The sequence below is a fragment of the Cupressus sempervirens genome, chromosome 10 (assembly GCF_028749045.1).
Source record: "Cupressus sempervirens isolate cs-2001-9-10 chromosome 10, ASM2874904v1, whole genome shotgun sequence".
Taxonomy (NCBI): domain Eukaryota; kingdom Viridiplantae; phylum Streptophyta; class Pinopsida; order Cupressales; family Cupressaceae; genus Cupressus; species Cupressus sempervirens.
The window spans coordinates 331295755-331320056 of NC_143127.1; the positions used below are offsets into that span (position 1 = coordinate 331295755).

General features: G+C 33.6%; 1 protein-coding gene across 1 annotated transcript in view; it reads left to right on the plus strand.

Annotated features, from left to right (window-relative positions):
• The window catches only part of LOC149533961 (MADS-box transcription factor 22-like), a 265667-nt gene extending 255490 nt beyond the window's left edge, over window positions 1-10177 (plus strand). Inside the window, exons 6-9 of the mRNA XM_089805939.1 lie at window positions 9350-9391; window positions 9473-9619; window positions 9728-9781; window positions 10091-10177. Of these exons, the coding sequence (XP_089662065.1) occupies window positions 9350-9391; window positions 9473-9619; window positions 9728-9781; window positions 10091-10177 (330 nt within the window). The remainder of the gene's footprint in view (window positions 1-9349; window positions 9392-9472; window positions 9620-9727; window positions 9782-10090) is intronic.
• The last annotated feature ends 14125 nt before the right edge of the window (window positions 10178-24302 follow it).

Below are 24302 nucleotides of genomic sequence, written 5' to 3' on the forward strand. Positions count from 1 at the left end.
TGAGACTCATAACATCTCATTTTTCATACATTTTTACCCCTCATTAACTTAACTAAATCTTATTTATAACATATTTTAATTTTATTCTTTAATGTTTTTACTTTTAATTTCTTATGTTCTTATACATTAAATTTATTATTTTTCTAATTAAATCAAATGTAAAAAGATAATATTTTAAAAAATTGATTAAAAGACACACGTCATGTTTATTCTATTGACCTTATGAGCACTATTAGGCACCCAACTACTACTCTTTCTTCTTTGATCTCTTTGGCTATTACAAGAAGATTGTTGAATACTTGGGCCATGACTTTTCTTTGTGAAGACCCTATTAATGAGATCCTTGAGCTTGTGAATGGCCTCAAACTGTCCTATATTCTTTCTATGTCTTCCAACTCACTCAATTGGGTCTTATAAGCATGCACCTGTTTATTAGTCATCCAAACTAACAAAAGCTGCCTTCCACCTTTATAAGACATGTCATAGGCACCTTGAAAGAGTTTACACTCCATGAAGGGGCTGAGGAGCTCTTACTAACTCTTTAATTGTAACTTTTTTTGACTTGTATTAATGTTTTTATGATCTATAAGGCTGTGATGTATTTTTTTTTGTTAGGGACTATTCTATTTTGTCTCAATGTTGCCCTCATGCCTCTCAAGAGGCCACCCTTAAATATCACACACTAAGGAAGAAATTAAGCTGGGACAAATAAGTCAACTTTGACTATTTAACACTTAACTTATGAATCAAGCCTTAGTGTATGATGTTTAAGCTGTCCACTCTCAAGATGCATCCTACAAGTCACTAATCTAACTTCTTACTAAAAACTATCATCTTTCATCTTGGCATCTTCTTCATTGACTGCTACGTTGACTTCCTATTATGGATTCCCTTATTAGATCTAAAGGATTTGATCAAAACAAATCCACAAAGCCTTCAAATACCTGCATGCAAGAAACCAATCACAGAAGAAAAAGATGAGAGGAAGCAAGGGTTTTGGTCTGAAAAATATGCTAATATATTCTTAGAATTGAAAGAGATAAAAAACTATTACAAGAGTTCAATCTTAAAGGTGAACAAAAACCTAAAGCCTAAGAAAGCTAGGTTGAACATTAATAAATAATAAAATAATTAATTATTGATGCACCTAAGAGAAAGCTTAAGCACTAAAGAGTAATAACTTAACTAATTAAATCAAAATGATTTAAGTAGTAAGGAAAAAAAATATTACTCTAACACCCCCCCTTAAGCTACGCGAAGGGGAAAAGCCAACCTAGCACAGCTATGAAAGTAGGAAATGGGTCCTGGCAACAAGGCCTAATCAGGTACCCAATACAAGGAAATCTCTGTAAACTAGAGACAAAAGAGAAATCCCAATGGGAAACTCCTTTCCAAATAGAGATTAAAAAACAACAAAAAGAAAATGGCTCAAGAGACTCTCTCAAAACCATAAGTACAACTAGCCCTCCCATGAGAGAGAGATGAGACACCAAATCCCCCCAAGAATGATGGAGCCCCTGTAGAAATTAACGAACCAATGAAACTACAATGCAAAAGAAACAAGGGCACAGAACAAGGAAATCACTGATTGACTAGAAGGCCTAACAGATGCTCAATGGAGAAAACATGAGGATCCTGAAAGGGAATCCCCAATGCAAGTGTGCTTATACTGTCATGAAAGAGGAGATGAAAGTCCTCTGTAGAATCTGCAACAAGTGCACCTAGAGGCTTGGTAAATGGAGCTAGAGGGTTCGACAGAGCGAAAGTAGAATCCTATTCAAGAGAAAAAACCTCAACTAGATGTGGTGTGGTAGTCAAAAAAGTGATCCTGGGAACAATACAAAGGTTCAAGTGTCTTGACTACACCACATGATGCTCTTGTGAAAGAGAAGAGTTGTGCTGCAATAGTGGGAATGGAGGACCAAAGTGCGAAAAGGTGTAGAGATAGGTGGTATAATCTACTATCCCTGCAGCAATAAGGTCTCCTGTTGTACTATTGCAAATGAAAACTGAATCTACTGTGAACTCAACTATCTTCCCTGATCCACTGTGTGTAATTTGATAAATTGAGAGAAGGTTTGCAGATAGAGATGGAACATACAACACATCATTGAATGTGCCACTCTGAATGCCAACTGAACCTTTCCCGCAAACTATTAAGGCAGTGTTATTCCCCATGAGAATATGAGGAATGAGAGAAGCCTCAATCATGGAGAAGACCCCTTGAAAAGATGCCATATGGTGAGAAGCACCTGAATCCAGTATCCAAGGGACCTGAGAAGGGGATGCAATGGAAGCTCGTAATGCATGACCCTGTCAAAAATCCAGTGTACATGTCAAAGAGATGGAAGAAAACTAAAAGGAAAACCCTTGTGAGGTAGAAGACGATGGAGATGAAATAGTGCTCTTCTGAAGAAGAGCTTGCAAATGTACAATTTCTTTCTCATAGCCATCAAATCTCTTTTGAAAATAATGTGACTCATCATGATGTCCATTCTGACAATAGGAATAGGTATGAGTCTCAATCATTTTTTTCTCCTTCTTAGAAGAAGACAATGAACTAGTAGAGTGTTGAGAAGAGGAACTTGATATTTGCTTCGGCTTTTGTGTATTCAAAGGTGACTTGGCAAGCAATGCTTGTGACTGTTAACCTATAAGTGAATCCATCTAAGTGAGCTTGGACTACTCACGATTTAACCTGTCACAGAATGTCTCAAAAGAGAGCATAACATGTCATGCACCTAGAGCATCCATAGTAGAGTAGAAGGTAGAAGTGAAAATCTAATAAGGACCTCAAAGCTTTGAGAGTATCAGAAAGATACACTCATCATTTGACTTTATCTTTCCAGTAACATATAAAATAGATTGAAGAGATTTGAATTTCATCAAGAAGTCCTCAATACTAGTGAATGATTCAGGAACCAGGGAGGTGAACTTTGCATCTATCTATAGAACCCTGAACTATTTCATTGTTCCAAACAAGGTGGAAAACTTGTCCTATATAGCTACGGGTGTAGTCAAATGATCCCGATGAAATAGTAACCCATTTGAAATATGCATTGCAATGAGGCCCATTGCCTCACCCATCTTATTGTGCTACATAAGAACCTCATAGGGCCTCTATAGAACTGGCTAAGCCACATCGAGGCATGACCATAACCCCTCTTTCATAAGCAATCTGGTCATTTGTCCTTTCCAAGTATGATTGTTTTCAAGTTTAAGGCAAGCTACATAAGTTTCTGTCATTCAGAGAAAAAGACATAAGTAGAAGGGATGATTTTGAAGTAAAATATAGAAAGGAAAATGCACCCCGCCACAATGTAATAATCAAACCCCAACTTACAAATTGATTGCATAAAGGAGAGAAGAGAAAAAAAGTTTTAGATATGAATCAAAAATACCTGGTACCAAATACTGGTGAAAAGACTGAAAATCTAAAGAGTTCTCCAGAAGAGCTTTCCAACCCTTTTTTTGGAACAAAAACTGGAGCTATAACAAAGAAGTTTTGCCCCCCCGAAGATAGAAGCCATCAATAGACTTCAAGTGCCAAAACAAGTATCAATATGGAAAAAAATCCAAAAAATTTCTTCTCCATCATTTCTGTCTCAAAACCAACTTTACAATGCTTCTTTCGGATAAAAAAAGGCCCCTGTATGCTCGAGTTATTGCAAAAAAATGCTTTTTTTTTAAATAATAAATTATTTATTTTTTTAAATCACTATCGGAGTAGTGGTAGAGCAGAGCCAGGCTGGCAAGGAGGCAAAGCTCAGTGACCATGGCACCACAATGAAGCAAATTAGGGCTGAGCGATGCTTGGGCGACTCTACGATAGAGGAGCGATGGAGCACAACAGAGTTTGGCCACCGACGCTAAAAATAAAATTCGCTGGTCAGCAACTAGGAGTTGATAGCCCATGCCAAAAAACACAAAAGCTGGCTGAAAAAATAGGTCTATGGATTGGAAAACGGCCTACAGCCATTTTTTAATTTTTTTTTACAAATCACCTCAGAGAGCATGCAGGAGGTCGTATAGCCTTCTAGCCAAAATAAAATTGCCTCTCGGACCAACGTTGTCCAAAACAGACAAACTTTATATGGAAATGGGGGTTTTGATGCCTTTTCGATCCATCTATAATGTCTGTTTGGCCTCAAGTAGCTCCAAAAATTAGTAACCCCTCTATTTTCTCACAAAAACCCAAAAAACTCTAGATCTATTCTATCAAACCTTCATTGTCCTTTTTCTCCAAATAACGAACAAGCTACAATAGATCTGGCTCTAATACCATGAAGGATTTGATCAAAACAAATCTAAGAAGTCTTTGAATACCTATATGCAAGAAACCTATCAGAGAAGAAAAAGACAAGAGGAGGCAAGGGTTTTGCTCTGAAAAATATGCTAATATATTCTCAGAAATGAAAGAAATAAAAAATAATTACAAGAGTTCAACCTTAAAGGTGAACAAAACCCTAAAGCCTAAGAGAGCTAGGTTGCACATTAATAATTAATAAAAGAATTAATTATTAATGCACCTAAGAGAAAGCTTAAGCACTAGAGAGTCATAACTTAACTAATTAAATCAAAATGATTTAAGTAATAAGGAAACCAAATATTACTCTAACAAGATCTACCATCGTATCAACCTTGTAAAGTTAACCATATCCTTAGCTTTCATTATCTTTTCTATCAGCTTTAACCCTCCTAAGGATTCTATTATTTCCAAGATACCATATTATACTATCTTCACTGTGCCTCATTTAGTTTTCCAAGGAAATCTCTTTTGTTTCTCAAGATCCCTATGATCCTTTAACTATGTTTGTCAATGCAAGCATAGATCTGTCATAGGTTAACTATGGATATGGCACTCTTCTATTCAAGTTGTCTTTTTGAGCCAATCTTATCACTGTATTCTCATAGTCTCTTGATAAAATCCACTCACTCAACATGTATACTTGATGATAACTATCATACTTTCATGACAAAGTATCGGGCCTTTTTCCTTTCTCAAACTTCCACTTCTACTTGTCTCTCTTGATATCTAAGACTTTTTTCATTCTTTCCCCATCACTATATTCCTTGCCATTGAGAATCTACATTAGGAAGGGATTAGGCAAGACATTCCTTTTAACAATCTTCATGACTTTCCCCAAAATATCTTTATGAACAAAAACTTTATGTTTGTCTTCTACTATTTACCTCTGTCATGAAAATTTCTTTCCCATAATATCGTTCTAAGGTCCTTAGCCTTTTTCTAACCATGGTGGTCTACTCTTTCATATTAAAGGTGATTAAACACTTTACTCATGACTGTTTCCTCATTTCCACTTCATACAAAGTATTATCATGCAATTTCGATTGGTTGCCCTTGCCAATATCTTATGGACTCTCACTGCTACCCTTTTGGAGGTTGTTGTGGCACTCTTAAAAGAGAACAAAGCTCATGCATGCTAAATTTTAGTAGATGTACTCCTATGCCTTGTTGTCCATCAAAGATATTATCATTGTCCACTTTCTTGCTTCCAACTATCAAGGGTTTGGACATGCTCACTACCACACTATGATATGACCTAAATTGTTGAGTATGATGTACATATACATTTATTCCTATTCTCACTTTCTTTTTCTGGCTAGGTCTCTGTAGAAGGCATGTAAACGTTAGGTATTTTTGATCCTTCAATCCCTTGTCGATAATTCGTTCCTTCATTGTAGCAACCCGCCCTTTTGTGTGCATTTCATGAAAATATCACTTGACATTGCTAATGGTTCATATTTGGTGCCTCAAATCTCCCTAAACATGGACTTCTTATCTTATAGTTTCTATATCGGTCACACTTTAAACCATTGCTTTGTATTTGTTTCGTTTAGGAATTCATGCGTATCTTAGATTAGTATGCACATCCCATCCTATATACGTTAGTTCTTTTACAACTTCTAATAAGAAAATACAAGTGCTTACTACTATGCCATAAAAGTGAAAATAGACATAGTTGATTTCCCACAATTAAAACCTTAAAGGAAAGTGATTGCAATTTACCAATCTAAACAAAATTCAGCAGCATTATGACATACAAATTATTATTCTACAATCATAGAACTAGAAGAATGATACAAAATAGAGAACATAGATATATGTGGAGAAAACCTTTCCAGGTAAAAACCCCACCCTCCAAACCATCAAGCTAATGTATTATTCAGCAACAAGTTACAATACATTTTCAGCGTTCACATAGAGATTTACATCTTGCTCTATTCTAGAGAAAATCCGGTAGCATAACCCTGTTAAAATAACTTCTCATCTCTAGTTTATTCTCTACAACAATGCTTTGTACTTATAGAGTTTTCATACAATAGGAAATAGTTTCTAAAGTGTCCACATTCAATGCATCTACAAATTGTTTAGAAACTTCCTTATGCAAAACTCTTGCATAAAACAAAACATAAGAGAATAAAACACCAAAAAACAGAAGCTTCTATTTTTCTACTCCAAGTCTTTTCTTGTGGAAGAATTTAGCTTCATTTAGCAAGCACAAATAAAGCAATAAAACGTGATAAGACTGAGTCACCTTATCCCAACACAGCATTGGGAGGGTCAATCATCATGAAAATCTTCTTATAATCACTTGGTTTTCATACTCGTCTATTTAATAAAAATTGTATTTTATTTTTAATCTCACCGTCACGCACAACATTGTAAAATTTAATCTTTAGTGCACTCTATCACACTTCAATGTTAAATTTACTTCTTTTTTTTGGCACTGGCATGCACTGCATACATAATTTATGTATTGACTGTAAAATTTAATATGTATTTGCAAATCAAACATACCCGAGAAATGAGAATGTGTTCAGTTCCCAATTCTTCCAAATTTCTCCTTTACACAACCTGAGACATCTAAGTTCCCAATTCTTCCAAATTTTTCCTTTACACAACCTGAGACATCTAAGTTGGCAAACACTCGTAAAAACAACAAGGGATTCTTTAGCATAATGTCAAATGACCCTTTCAAATGCATGCAAATTTTTAATTAAAAGCTGCATTTGAGAAAGGACATTTTCATTAAATTAATTGTAATGTCCTTATTAAATATGTTCATATTGAAAATATTTTGCTATTTAATATTTTTAATGTTTTAAAAATATTTATTTGGAATAATTAAGACAAGTCATTAACATATTGTCTTTCCAAATATTGTCATACAAAAATTAATTGTATTTGATTAATTCAAATGATAAATAATAGTAAACAAAGTTAATTGGATGTGTCGTTATAATTTTACATTGTTTCCAAGTTTCCAGGATGACACACCAAACACTAAAAGTCTCTCCCAAAAGTAACACATGAGTCTTCTAGACCATCTTAGCCAACTAAGAATATCAATTAACACCTTAGACAAGATTAAACATCCACTAAAAAAGTCATAACTAGATCTCAGTACAAAAGAAGCCTAAAATGATTACACATGTTGTCATCATATCTTCCACTTCATTGTCTACTTAAGACTCTTTCACCATGAACTATCCAAACATAGCTCATATGGCATTTGTGATATTGCTATCAGGATTTAAAGGTGTAGTTTTTTATTCAAACTCATTGACCCATGCCTAATAGAAATATCACAATTTGACTTGCCATGGAAATAGCATTTTTTCACTAGGCCTTTCTGACATTGCTTCTTGTAAGTAGTAGCTTATTTTTTATGATTAATGCTTATGTCCCTAAGGTTTCCTATCTTCTCTTTCTACCATTAATATTGCAAAAAAACCTTTATTTCTTTTTTTGGCTCTTGTTACAAAATCAACCCATAATGTTGATATATCATAATTTATTAATGGTGCTAAGCCCTTTGATCTCTTTAATATTAGACTTGTCCTCCTTTTAAAACTATCCTAGTCCACCTTTTATTCCATTTCAGATCATCCAAGAAGCATGTGAACATCAAGTCACATAAGGTGTGGAGATCTTATCCGTGATATTTCTCAACAAAGTAAGACCACAAATGTGAACCAAAAGAAACTCTTAGAATATGGAGAAATAGTTAAGCATAAACTTGAGATTATTATGAAGACAAGGCTTCATGAGTTTTAGTGTTAAGACAATGCAGAAAAATGTTAATAGAGGCAATGAACAAAAGTATATGATGGACTCAATATGACAACCATTAGATAGAATAATGTTTCTTTTTTCTTGTGGTTTGCATTGTTTCTTTATCTTTATCTTCTCATTTCCATAGTAATACCTTTACAATCTTTCAACCACCCTTAAACATCACACACTAAGTTAGAAATTAAGCCTGGAAAAATAAGTTAACTTTGACTATTTAATAATTTTAGTTTAGGAATCAAGTCTTAGTGTGTGATGTTTAAGCATATTTCAACTAGCAAGCACGAGTCATTTCATCATAGAAAATATATTGTCCTCTAACATATTTTGAATGATTATTCTCACATCTTGATACATATTATTGTTTAATAGATGCATTGACATTAGCTGCAATTATCTTAGCTTTTTCTATTTGATATTGATCATAAAAGAAAGGTATATAATCATAGAATATGAAAATAAAAAAGGTTCACATCTAGTCCAAGGAGTTTAGCTTAACTGGTTGAAGCAATGAATTCTCATTATAGAAACTTTGGATCAAATCCAAAGAAACTTAAATTTATCTATAATATTTTTTAAAAAATTCAGATTTAATATTCATTTGTAATTTTTCATGAAAACAGTATAATATTTACTTTTAATTTATAATGTCTCATAAACTTTGGCTACAATAAAATGATAAAGTTATGATGAAAACCTTTTAAAAAATGCTAAAACCCTAAATAAGTAAACTGATTATGTTAAAAATCAAACTCATTTTCTTCTAATACAAAACTTAGTATTTTGCATACACATGATATTTTGAAACATTTAAGTTCTTACAATTGAAAAGATATAACATTTAAGTTCTTATAATTCAAAAGATAAGGCCATCAAACAAAGTTAATGTAAAAATTTGCTATAGGCATTCTAAATGGTCGGACTATGACTTAAAGATGTATAATATAGACAAAAGGCATCTATATCATTTTCAACCTTATAAATAACCTATTGTAGGTTTTCTATTTTTTCATCATATTATAAGAGTGTAACTCACTTTTTCCTGATGGGTTAAGTACTAAATTACTTTTGCACCAGTGCTTTGTTTTAGCTAGTTGAGAAAGAGTAACGAGTGTAGTGGGATGCATATGTCACCATACTAGAATATTACTAGAATATCAATGAACTTTGAAGTTTGTCTAAGCCCAAATAATAGCTGTATTAGTAGATACATTAGATTTTTTCTTGGCTTAATTGTAATAATGGAACCAGGGAAACCGTCTCGAGGAGGAGAATGCGAGACTTCAACTGAAGGTATCTGTTTTCTCGAATTGGGGCCTCTATTTCGTTATGGTCTAGTTCTTCTGGTTGATTATAACGAAAGACAATGTACAGGTTCAACAGTTGAAAGAGTGCTCCAATTCGGAGAATAATACTGCAGTGGAATTCTTGTTGATTGAGCCTTCGGAAACTCCTAATCATCCTCAGACTTCTGAAAGTATATATACACAACACAAAACAAGCATTATTCAACACAATGAGGTTTCAGACACTTCTTAGAGTTGGGGTAAGCTATTTACACGTTTTATATTCTGTTTGATAGGAATCATTGGCCATTATTGAAATGTTGATAAGATAATTACAACACAGGTTGTCCATCTGATGCCTGGTTTGGTATTCCCTCACGAAACACGGCATACACTCGTTAGTAACGCTTCTGATTCAATCACATCTCTTGTTGATTGGTAACTGATTATGGAGCTGATATAATCGTTTTATATACCGGTTTTCGAAGGTGAATGGTAACATAATTTGGCAAAAATATTAAAACTATAATATACTTAAATCCTTAAAAAAATTAATTCTGATTTTAGCATATGATAAAACAAGGATACGGTATTTCCGTGGCAAAGATTCTCATATATCTGATTTCATATTCATTCGTACAGAGCAAAATTTTCATATAAATGGGCTCTCATTACAAATGTGACTGTTCTCTGGAACAAATGGCAGATGCCTGGACTGCGTCTTTTATTTCAGTATGTTTCAAATGCTGTCCTATATTTTTTGGCGCTGTTACTAATCGTCTCATGCTTTTAGATTATAAGGTTTAGGTTTAGGGTGTGCCCGCTAAAGTATTTTCTACAAGTTATGTCAGTCAAAGTATTTTCTAGAAACATGTAGATATTTGCATTTTGTCGGCTAATTTAGATGTTTCCAGAAATGATCTAAGACCTCTATAAATAGAGGCATCATGTAATGTAATTGATATGGACAAAACAATGAATGAAATATAATATATTTTATTGTGCGATAGCAAATTGTGTTCTATGTTTGGTGTTTTGTATTGTTCTTTGTCTTTGTTATTTTTTTGTCCTTTGCCCATCCATCAAATTGGTATCAAAGCTCTATCGGATAGAAGGTTGGACAAAATTTCAGATTGTGATAAAAGAGAAAGTGGTGTGTTGGTGCTGTTAAATGGAGGATTGTTTGTGTTACGAGTATGAAGAAGACCACACAGGAAGTGTTAAGCAGGAAAGAGGGCAAGTCGGCAAGAATGGTATGGTGTGAATTCTCACAATTACTTAATTACATTTGAGAAATTATAAAAGCAGAAGAATATTGTGAGGAGTCTAGCTGTCTAAAGGTTTGTTTCAAGCTATTTGAAGATTTAATTCTAGAAGTAAAAAGGTCTTTAGAATTTTCTAAAAAATAGAGTAAACTGTGTTTAATTGTTGAATTCAATGGGAAAAGCTGGTAGAGTTCAAAACGAGAAGACAAACAAGTTAAAAGAAGAACTAGTGATGGTGAAGAAAGAAAATGAAAATTATTGTGTGAAAAAGATATTTTGCAAAAAGAATTGGAAAAAGTAAGAAATGAAATGGGAGAAGAAAAATCTATATTGTTAAATGAAATTAGTGTCCATATAGATGCAATTGAAGAGCTAGAGGGTAGGCTAAAATTTGTGGAAGAAGTACATAATTGGCAAGTGAAGGAAATATGTAAACTTAGAGAGAAAAATAAAGAATTAGAAGAAAAGTTAAATTTGTTTGATGATGTTGAGAAAATGAACAAAGATTTAGAAGAAAATGTGAAGAAATTGGAAGAGGAAAATAGTATGCTAAAGAAGGATTTGTCTATTTTGAAACAAGAGAAAGAATGTTTGAGTGTAAAACCATTTGTATGTGATGTATCTTGTGACACAAATGATTTGAGTGAATGTGATTCATTTTGAAATTGAAAGTGTTTGTGATGAAAAGTGTAAGAAAGTAAATGACAAGAAGTATGCAGATTATGTTTGTTATGATAATAATAGTATTGGCTTGAAGATTATGAAAACAATGGGTTTCAAAGGTAAAGGTTTAAGAAAGGATGAATAAGGATTAATGAATCCGATTGAGACTATAGTCAGGTCAAAATATGCAGGTCTTGGATATGATGCAGGTAGTTGAAAGATGAATAAAGGTTCAAGAGATTCAATTGAAAGAATAAAGATTATGCAATGTTCACACTGTAATAGGAAAGGGCATACAAAGGATAGATGTTGGGATTTAAATCCATGTAATATTTGTGGCTTAAAAAATCATTGTGACAAGAGATGTTGGAATAGAGATTACAAAAATGATTCTATGGTAGGTTGTATAAAAATGGATTGTGGATGGAGCGATGGATCAAATTGGCATAAATTTGTAGGACTGGTCAGAAGTTTATTCAAGTACAAATGTTCAAGCATAAGGAAGACTTAAGTACAAGTGGGAAACAAATCTGAGCAAGGCATCAAAGAGGAAAAAGGTTATCGGCATTTGTGATAGATGAGACAAGATGAGGCAAGATTATCAGTAGATCCTATGAAATGAGGAAATTGTTGGTAGCAAATTGCTTACAAAATATTGTAGAAATTAAAGGCTGCAATCTCAAAAGACACTATTCATAAGGCATTAATTGATATGAAGATTATTGGAAAATAGCTTTTTGGGATTTGGATTTGTATGCAATGAAATTTGGTAGTAGAAATTAGAGGGAAGTGTTAGAAATAGTAATTTCTACTTATCATCCGATGCTTCTAGATTATTAGGTTTAGGTTTAGGGTGTGCCGGCTAAAGTATTTTCTAAAAGTTGTGTCAGTCAAAGTATTTTTCAGAAACATGTAGATATTTTTGTTTTGTAGGCTAATTTAGATGTTTCCAAAATGATCTAAGACCTCTATAAATAGAGGCATCATGTAATGTAATTGATATGGACAAAACAGTTAATGAAATATAATATATTTTATTATGCGGCAGCACATTGTATTCTATGTTTGGTATTTTGTATTGTTCTGTGTCTATGTTATTTTTTTTTGTCCCCTGCCCATCCATCATTGTTTTCATTATGTTGTCTCTGGACACTGCTATTACTGGATGGTTGTATTTTCTGTCAATTAGTACTGAACTAAGTTATGTCGGACTTCTGTCGGACTGTGCTGGGGTTGGAATCCAGTGTAATTATATATGAACATGTCATTTTGTGATTGTGAATTCTTGGTCTCATGGTTTTAAGCTATGATTGTTTTTCTCGAGTATGAATATGATCTATTATACTTCGATGAATGTGGGAAAGTAGCAATATTATGGATTAAAGTGCTTATGATTCAAGGAAAATTGTTTTAACAAAGTCCAGAAATCTAACTCTTTGCAACAAAACCAAAAATAAACATGTACACGCTTTACCGGACTATCATTTTTTTCCTCTTTTTTAAAATTTCAAGGTTAATGAAATAGACCTTAACTATGCTATCAATAGGGGTGATACTCTTACCTTACCACCTTTTTAATATCTTGACAGGTTAGTATTGGATGTGAAGTTTAACTATTATGTCTGTTCATTTCTTCTTATTAGTCTCTTTGTCTTCTCTTGAACAGTAATGTACAAATATGAAGACAAATCCCTGTTAAATTTATTGTGAAAAAGGATCATTGATTAATTCATACCAAAGCATGTAATGGTTCACCCAATGACATACCACCATGATCCAAAAATGACTAAAATAGTAATGCAAGATGTTGAGGAAGTTGAGGTGAGCGAGTAGTGCAACAAGAATACATGTAATTTCCCCTATTAGTTGATTTTCGCTTTATAATCTTCCCCATTTTTACAGCTCGCGATAATTGAAAAAACCCTAATTTGGTAGCTTACACACTATTCATGGCAATGAGAAGAATTTGGTTTACAAGCATGATGTGGTTGCAATAAGGAACTGAATGATGGTGTTGGTGAGAAGATCAATATAATTCTTCTTCTTCGTATATCCACCAAACTCCTCCAGGTAAGTTTATGAATCTCAAGCTACTGACTGAATAAAATAGCTGCTCTACTCTCAGTATAGATGTAGCCACAAATTGTAGTGAACTACAATAAATTATGTGTCTCTTTTCTTATTTTTGTAATTGATTTCTAATTTTAACAGTCCCAACATCAAAGCCTTTTCAGTCTTCTCACTGGTATCATCTGCATCCTCAACATTGTACTTATATCCATGAGGTGAACTTTCTTGGCCAAATTCACACTAACAGATGACGAAGCAGAGTTATCCTTATAAATTACTTGTAAAGCCTCTTCTTGTTCAATCAGTTTCTTTAAGACCCTCGGTGATATTATCCGTGACCATTTTACTAACTGCAGTTTCAGCTCTTAGCTTATCCCGAATCATCTTCAAAGAATCTTCAAGCTTGTTAATAGACTACTCATGGTCTTCCCTCAAATTGCTAATACCCTTGGCTAAAGTTTGGTCACTTGCTATGATGTTATCAAGACTCTGGTTTGAAGGAGAAGATCTATCATTCAATCCATTTATTTCGGCTACTATCCATGGGAATATAGAATCGTAGGTTTCCATCATATTTTTTACATTTTTATTTATATTAGGATTTTCCAAGAACCTATGAACCCCTCTTAATTGCATAATCTTTATCCATGTCAATAGGGATGTCCATGTGAATTTGAAACTCTTGATTTTGAGTTCTAGAATTTGAAATCTAGATTTCGGCTTTTCAGAATTTGATTTGGACCATTTGATTGATCAAGATTTCATTATTAGAATACACATTTCCTCTGTTTAGTTGTACAGTTCTAAAATTAGAATACCAACCAAAATAAACGTAGATGAAATATATTTTCAATATATTATTAGAATCACATAATAATAAGTTCAATAATGAAAAAGAAACGAAAGATTTTGATGAAGTAGAGAAATTTTTGTTCATTACAGTACAATGAAATTGAGCAGGAATCAATTAAATTTATTTACATTGAAGTCAAGTGGGTTAGATGTTTTACTATTTATACAAGTTATTTATTCAAAATTTCCTTTGCCTGATAGATAATAACACCTTTTCGCACAAAATACATTCAACCATTATGTTCATCGTCATGCCTGAAAGCGAGATAAAATTAATAGAAAGACAGACTAAATTACAGCTGCCTTTCGAAATTTCATCCCAGGTTGCACTGTATCTTTATATCTTCATTACAATATCGTGTTTTTCTGTTACGCCTAGGATTATGGATTATGTGGATTATTCTTAGACAGATGTTGTCCAAATTGACCAAAGTGTGCAATACAGTGATGTCAACTTTATTAAGAGATATTCACAAAATTGTTTTGACCGGGGATTTATAAAAACTTTTGAGAAAAGAAATTCATTTTGACCATGCGTATGATCGACTATGGTAAAAAAGGACAATGAAGATTTTGATACACTGTAGAAGTGTTCAATTTGATCGCAGAAATAGTCACAAAGTCTTTAGGAACCGTTTGATATTCATTTTCTTTGCTTGATTTGGTTGTCTGTAAAGGGGCTGGATGCATCCATTTTCAAAGGCTAAAATTAACTTCTTTCTAGGGATGTCATTCAGTGTAATAGCTTGCTCAGAAACGGAAAAATTAGAGAATATTTCTTCTATTGAACACCTGTGGAGGGATATGATCTCTCTTTTTGTTTAGTGTATTTGTTGTTTCGCAACGATTGAGTAGAGTGTCAAACATAGCAATAGGTCAGGTGGACCTCAAAAGTTTTTCATTTCAATTCATATGTAATTCAAGTTTTTGGTAAATTGGAATTAAAATGGAAATTGGAGCGATATGTAATCCAAGTTTTTAGTAAATTGGAATTAAAATGGGAATTGGAGCAATTCCACCATTTAGATGGAAGACCAAATTATGGATTTGAAGGTAAATGGGGAATCCAAATACTAATTTTTTCAATTCTAGTTCTGATTTTGCGCACATAAAAAATGGATTAGAAATATTTAGAAATTACAAATGTCAATTTTGGTTCAAATCCATGAACCAAACAGGCCCTAAGAAGGAGGAATAAGTGAACTAGGCTTTGATTTAGCATTAGGCTTTAAGATAGGACAACTTCCTTGTATGCCTAGCATAGAATGTTTTGGAAGTGTCTATCTAGTTGAAAAAATTGTTGTGATTAGGCATTTATTTATTATATAATATTACATTAAAATCACAAACCAAGTGTTCTATAATTTTAAATGATTGATAAATTACAAAATAATGTCATTATGTTGGCTGCATAGCAATTTTGATGGCTCAGAGGGTTTCTTGTTTCATTTGGTTTTATGAAAAGATAAAACTAGCTTTCTCATTTTCTTTGACAACAACACTAGGCTCTAAAGAATCAAAAGCATTATAATTTGATGATGTGTAGTTAGAGTCATTGCCATAAGAGATAGCAACTTTGTTATGAGTAGAGAAGGTAGACGAGCGATGTTTCCTTTTATTTGAATCAACTCTTGATATGAGGAAGTTGCCCCATAATGTATCTTTAAAGAATTCTTCTTAAATAAAATTATCATTTTAGATGGAGTGTTTCTCCCTAAATGCAAAGCCCTAACATATTCCATAACAAGTAAAATCAACCTCTCATGAAGAAGAAGGGGAACAAAAATTGCTTGAGCATGTAGACTATAATTTATAAATGGAAACAAATAAAACAAAAAAGAAATTGCACTTGTTGTGCATTAAATGGTTAAGGACAACAAAACAAAAGTTAAAAATATTACAAAATTTATAAATGAGGGTGAGATAATGCACAATTACCTTAGAGATATTTGCAAATGGACCTTTTAAGGGAATGTCTATGACAACACTTACCAGTATTATTTTCTACATTGTCTCTTTCACCATGCTAAACAAAAATCCACTACTTCATTGACACAATTCTTATCTATGTAAAACTTCCTACCCTCTACTAGTGGGCATGAGATCTTTACAATTAAAGAAAGGAAAAAAGCTTTTTCTTGAACATGTATAGACAATGATTTATAAACAAAAACAAATAGAACAAAAAGGAAATGCACTTGTTGTGCATGAAATGGTTAAGGATAACAAAATGAAAGATAAAAGTACTGCAAAATTTATAAATGAGGGTCAGCTAATGCATAATTACCTCAAGAACATTTGCTTAGGGTCTTTTACGGGAATATCAACGATAAACCTCACCAATATTATTTTCTACATTGTCTCTTTCAGCATGCTAAAAAAAATTCCACTATTTCATTGACACACTTATTATCTATGTAAAACTTCCTACCCTCTACTAGTGGGCATGAGATATTTGCAATTAATGTTTTATCGATTTATGATTCAATGGCATATACTCTAAGAGTACCCTCCTTCCATCCTTCAATAAATGGTTTGGTGGCCTATACATCGACCCCATGAAGCTTTTCCATATAGCCATTTAGGCCTCCCACTAAAATCTCACTCTAGACTGAGTCCATTTTTTTTTTCTCACAAACAATGGGTTCTATTTTATTATGGTCCCCCATTCTTCCATAAGAATAAGCATCCATACTCTTGAAAATAGGGCAAGTAAATCAAAACACCAAAATTGTCACTTCCAAAATACTCAACCATTTCATAATAAGTAAGGCATTTATAACATCATCCTTTACAAGATCATTATGCATGATACAAGGATATCATTGTTAATATCCTAATTCATCATTTGTTTAAACTTTAATGTCAATATTCACTAGCCTTCTTGCCACATAGTTAGCTTCTTGCAACATGTGCTAGATTTTATATTCTTTAAACATACCCAACATTAATTTGTAATCTTTAATAAAATAATAATAATTGTTTACCTTGTGGGACATTTCCATTTAAACCATCATCAATCATAATATATCCATTTTCAACCATAACTTCATCATCCCCCTATCGTTAACTATTTTCATTCGAATGTTGATTTGTTGGAAATATAAGAGGAGTAACTGAGAGGGGAGGGGTGAATCAGTTACCACTAAAATAAATCTCAGATCCCTTTGATGTCAATATAGATCAAAACTAAACTCTGTTATAACTCAATAACACACAAAAAAAGTGTTGTAACTCGATAAAGACTGAAATGGCTCGATAAATGCTTAACATGAAAATCTTCAAGATATTATCTGAGGTTAATCATACTTAACTTAATTACAAACACATAAGAAAAATAGCATGAACACAGTTGACACCAAGATTTAACGGGGAAACCTAATTCGAAAAAAATCTCCAATTGCAACTAGTTACTGATTTTCACTCTTCTAAAGTAAGCCCTACTAGGAGCTAACCCTGTTAAAGGATACAAAATAGACTATTATGTGTGACCTTGTTAGATGATTGAATCACCCTATTAGGAGTGACCTTGTTAGAGGTCTTTAGACAATTCAATAGAAATGCCACCTTGTTAGAGGATTTACAAATAGTTTTTAATCCAACTCTGTTAAGAGATTTAGATCATTGTTACAATGGTTAGAGAGTAACAATGAGATGCCCTAATTTTTGATGCAACTGAATTGCTGATTACAAATCTGAATTCTAGCTTGTACACTTGATCCTTCCTGATCGAATGTATCTTTGCATCTCAATAAGGATATTCTGCTTATCCTTCTAATTCACTTCCTCTTAGCATCATCAAATCTTCAATTATGTTCCACACATTCAATCCTCAACTTGACCTTATATTTATATCATACATATTCTCAAGTTAGCTTAAATACAACTTAGAATAATTAATATTCAACTTCTCAGATGGCTAGAACTAATAGACAATTCAATTAAGCTCAATATGCCAAAACAAGAAAATCCTTCATTAGTCGACCCTACTTGGTAGATATTAGCTCAAAATGATTTTCCTATGTTAACCAAGTGAACTTGATTAATACTGTATATTCATAAAGTTCCTTTGGTAATCGAGTGAGCTTAGTTAACACTGGTTCCATCTAACATTTCCTTTGTTAATCGAGTTAGCTTGGTTAACACTCAACTTCTGCAAACTTTCCTTTGTCACCCAAGTGAACTCAGTAGACACTGTCTTCTTAACTAGGAAAACTCTGGAATGCTTGACAGACACAGAAAACTATCTTCATTACTCGAGTGAGCTCGACATACACTGATTGGCAATGATATGACATTTTGTGTAACATCAAAGACAATACACAATTAATCAATTGTTTTTAACAAGATGGACCACATAAACATCAACATAGTAGTTTGTCTAAGTAATATTATGGATTGAAATTTTTTTATTGAATTAGTTGGAGAAGGGCCTTAATCCTAGATATTATAACTTAACACATGACAACATAGACTCAAGCCTTAAACCCTACAACAAAATCCTAACCAAAAATCTAAATCACATGAAAAACAATGTATTCAAATGCCTACTGCACTATTCCTTTATTCTATAGAGTTTTTAACATAATAAAATACATAACAATATGAGACTTTGAAACCATATAATTAACCAATGAGATAGTTTTAGCCCAAAGGACATGGGTATTAGAAAATAATAGCCAATTCATTATGGTCAAAGCTAAAAAAATTGTAATAACTATCATCATATTAATTTTGAACTTATGGTCACTAACCTCATCTATTGGCATCTTTAACCTCATCCTTCTCTGAGATGATCTTCCAATTCTTTGATAGATTTGAGGTTTGTTGTCTAGTCCTAGTCATCCTCATCAATCTCATGTTCTTCCTTGTCTTCATCTCCTCCCTCTTGTTTCTAACTCTTCTTCTTGTCCTTCCTTTTGATTATATTTTTCCCATTAACCACTACAAACATAGCTTTTCCCATTATTCTACCTATAATCCTACATAGGTTATAACAATTATTTAGTTTGCTTAGAAGAAGTAACAATCTCCTCTACTTGGATTATTTATTTTTTCTAAATATTGTTAATTTATTCATATGTTTTTGGAGGGATTTATTTCTCTTTAAGAATGTTGGGGACAAGGGGAGCCCTTCATCAACCATATCCTCATTAGAAATAAGGGATGCACAAGCATGGTCCAAAACCTCTTCATAATCATCCAAATTGATAGATATGTCAATAGATTTTTCTTCCTTGCCACCTTTGTATCCATCATCCTTAGAGTTATCTAAGGATCCCTTCTGCTCTAGCTCATACTCAAAGTTAGTTTCAAGGATAATTTCATTTTTTATATTTTCCCCTTTGAGTTCCCTTTTAAGCAATTGTGTCAAAAAAAATCCTTAGAACTCATCTCATGTTCCTAAGCTTCATGAGTTTCTTGGAATAAAATGTTGATCTTGAAGCATCAATTTATTTTATATTTGATATTTACTAGAGAAATGTAGAGCTTGAAAGTCTTTTGTTTATTAAGCTAGAAAATAGTTATATTTGTCAACATAAAAGATAGATGATGGTCACATTGGTAATGGGATCATAGCTAACATGGTTAAAAATAAATAAAACTTGTTTTCTTCTAACAATAAGGTGTTTTGAATTTTAAGGCATTTCAGGATGATGGTTATTTTAAATATAAAATTCTTATTCCTATTCATAACAAGATGTTTCATAGTTCATTTTTGTTATAGGCTCATTTGGGAGTTCTTATAATATATGATTTTATTTTGTATGGATGGTTGTGTGCTAGTTACATTCAAGAAGTATGTGTCTTTGATGAGCTATTTGGAGGAAAATATTATTATTTTAGAGGATGACGAAAAATTCTTCATTAATAGGTATATTGAAAAAGTGGTTGCTTGTCATTCACTTTAATAATTATATCATGAATTCTAATACCATTATAACAAGATAGATCTCAAGTAGGAGGAAATAGGACTAATAATAGATAAATATTGTGTGTGTGTGTGTGTGTGTGAGAGAGAGAGAGAGGGAGGGGGGGAGAAGAAAGATGAAATGGATATCAAGTAGGATAATTATCACTTAGAATAGGAAAAGTTGGTGATGGTGCTTAGTTATATTTGGGTGGGAATTTAATATTTTCTATAAGGTATTTGTATTTACCTTTTATCCCACATTGGCTATGTTTGTAACATCTTGGGTGGTGAGTGCCTATTTAAGCAAAGCATATGAGCATTTCTAATCAAGCTTCAAAGTGTGATCTCTTCTTAGTAAAAGCTTGGAGAGGAGGAAGTAGAGAAGTGATTTTTTTGAAGTTTGTGGATAAAGTGCCAAACATGAGGCAATTTATAGAAGGATTGTGATGGATTTGCAAGTTTGTGAGAAGGGCTAGTGGTTGCAGTTTGGAAACAAGGAGATTGTTTGGTGGGCTTATGAGTACTAGTTAGATATTCCTTGGAGGTTTCTACCAGAGTATGGATCTAGAATAGGTAGGGTTTGAATTGGATCTTGAGGGATCTTGCAAAACTATTACTTGTTTTGTATTTGGCTGTAACTGGGAAGGCCTTACTACACAACACATTGCATGCAATCAGCTATATCTATGAATAAGTTATTGTGATTTGGCTTCAAATCTTGCATTGTTGTTTTACTTTCATTCTATGGTTATTTGCTAGTGGCTAGGACATCTTGTTTGGGGATTCCCCTACCTTGCACTATGTCACGTGGTATTATTGTGAATGTTATTCCTAAGCATGTAGACATATTGCCAAAGTTGAGGCAATTTGCACCAAGGCCTTAGGACAACATGCAAATGGATCTATGGTTGTGAAGATGGACGATTGATCTTGTTTGGGAAGACTGATCTATTAGTGATTGTTTGAAGAGGGTTTTTTAATATCTTAGAAGATGGCTCCGAGAGGATTGGACCTTGGGATGATTGCTTATCTCCAAGATATAGTGAAGAGAAGGATTAATGAGACAATAGCTAAGGTGGATGTTGTTGTGGATGATACTTTTTTGAAAAGATTTGAGAAACAAAAGAAGGAAGTTCTATGCTACTAGAGTTGGAGCCTACCGATCTAGAAGAGAGTTGTCTAGCCAGTTAGAAGACTTATTTGAGAAAGAAGATGACATAGCAAGGTTGAGGTGAAAGAGGTTGGTTTTGTTGACCAATTTGTGGAGTCTGGTATAGAACTTGTAGAGAAACTTGAGGCCATTGCTGAGGATATTCCTAATCTTATTGATGCTAGGATGTAGATTGGTTTTCATGATAAGTCGGTTGAGTCTGACATGGAGATTACAGAACACTCGAGCTTGGATGTAGTTGTTGTTAGTGGTCACTTATATGTTGCAGAGCATCTTGTGTGAGCAATGAGACAATTGGTGTTGTGATTGTGGAATGTGTTGATGGAGATCCACATATTGTTGCTGATATGGAGTTTATTACTATTGATGTGATGCAGGAGCATCCTGAGTGTAAGGGCAATCTTGCATCACCCAAAAATATTTTATTTTTAGCCGTTTCTATTTTAATAAGGACAAGTAGAAAGGGTGGTTACTATTTGTGGGAACTTGCTATTTTTAGTAGGTTGTTCATACAAGCTTGGAATGTTCTCATTTACTATAGGAAGGTTCATTTTAGAGATATAAGCTTACCATAAAAATCCCATTCCTCTAGCTTAAGTATTAGAGAAGTTATTGTAGATTATCAGTGGAAAAATTTGCGGAAAAATCTCCAAGCTCACTATTGGAGGCTTTAGAGTGCACAGATGAGGTCTAAAAACTCGATAGAAGGATACTAGCATTGTTCTAAGCCTATAGATCAGGAGCTGGCATTTCCAAAAAGTGGTTATAATAGCCAATCAAAGAAACACTTTGCAAGTTATAGCCTTCAGAAGTTGGGCTACTGAAATTTTTAAAATAATTTGTCAAAGATGTATTTGGCTAACTCTATGTGTATTGTTAGGGTATGTCAGCCCTAGGTATTAAGTTTAAGCATCTAGAACCTTCCCAAGCAACATAAAACTGTCTATTTAAGAAAAGCCCAAACATTGTCTAGGGGAGCTCTGGGTGATAGTTCACAGCACTATCTTGCAGATTACTATAATGAAGGCACCCATTTGGGTTAGTATATTGTAATTAAGAATTCTGTAATTCAGCATTTGTGACAATAATGAGAAGTTCATATTTTATTCTTGCATTTTCTATTGCTTCTTTGTTTTTTTTATGAGTTTATAGTATTAAGGGTTGTTCTCGGCATCAAGTGGTATTCAGCATTTACGACAGTAATGAGAAGTTCATATTTTATTCTTGCATTTGCTATTGTTTCTTTGTTTCTGTTACGAGTTTATGGTATTAAGGGGTGTTCCCTGCATCAAGTGGTATTAGAGCTATAGTTCTTGAGCATGTGGACAGATCGTCCACTGTAAGGTAGTTTGCACCAGGACCATGGTTTGGGTTGAGTGTGTAGACAAATCACTGATTGTGAGGGAGTTTACACTAGGGTTCCAATAGAAGTGTGAAAAATGCCTCCATGAAGACAGCGTGTCAAAAGAGCAACAGGTGTGACACCTAAGGGTTTTTGAGCCCTCTAAAGAAAAATGCAAGCATTGGAGGAACAAATGTGTAGAGGAATGAATCTTCCCATAAGAGATGAAAGTGAGGATGAGGATGAAGTAGAAAAAAATACCGAAGCAAAGGCAATTCTAAACCCAAAGGAAGAGAGACTTTTTAGGTCCATCTCCAAGATTGTAAAAAAGACCTAAGTTTGAGGTTCACAAATTTTCAAGAAATCTTAACCCAGAAGAGCTAATTGATTAGATCAATGAACTAGAGGAGTACTTTGAGTATGAAGATATTGAGGATATGGATAGGGTCAAGTTTGCAAAGGCAAAATTGAAGGGACATGCAAAGATCTGGTGGCAAGAGGTTTAGTTAGAACGAAATAGAAAGGGAAAGGATGAAATCACCATATGGGATTAGATGATAGCTAAAATGAAGTGACAATTCATTCCTATGGATTATGAGCTTGATCTATTAAAGAAGATGCAAGGAATGAAGCAAGTGAGAAAATTTGTTCAAGAGTATACCAAGGAGTTCTATTGAGTTCTCATCAGAACAGGCCATGCAGAAGCTAATAAGGAGAAAGTCACCCATTATCTTAATGGGTAAAGGCCCAGCATTTAAGACAAGTTGAGTCTGGTTTGAATGAATAGTATTGAGGAGGTATACTAGTTTGACCTAAGAGTTGAGGAGAAACTGAGTAAGAAGTTTGACAATAAGAATAGTGGAAGAGGTCATGGTGGAAGATCTAGTGGATGATCTTATGGAGGCCATAATGATGATTAGAAGAGCAAGGATGAGGTTGGAAGTAGCAACTAGAACCAAAAGGGAAACGATTCCAATTGTTTCCATGATTAGAACAATAGAGATCATAGAGGAAGAGGCAGAGGAAACGAATCTAGAAGAGGAGGCTTCCATGGAAAATGTTTTCACTACAAGGAAGAAAGGCTTAGAGCATTTGAATGTACCCAGTGCCAAGGAAGGATAGATTGAAGAATAGAAGGTTAGACAAGAGATGCAAATGTTGATGAAGATGCTAGATCCTCACATTCTAAAGATGCTAAAAGAGGAGAAGTCCTAGTTAATAGAAGAGTCCTACTAAGTGGTGAAAATGAACCTAATCAAAGAAGGAGTTTTTTTTTAACAAGCTGCAGATGTGAAGATAAGTGTTGTGATGTGATCATTGATGGTGGAAGTACTCACAATCTGATGTCAGAAACAATGGTCACCAAGTTGAAGATGAACATACAGAAACACCTGCATTTGTACTGTATTGCTTGGGTGCAAGATGACCACAAGGTTATGGTCAATGAGCAGTGCTCATTGAAGTTCAAGATTGGGAGCTACTTGGATGAGGTACTTTGTGATATCATGCCTATGGACATATGTCATATATTGTTGGGTAGGCCATGACAATTTGATAGGCATGCTATACATGATGGGCAAGCAAATACCTATACTCTAACTAAGGATGGAGTGAAACATAAGTTGAAGTCATTGAAGGATA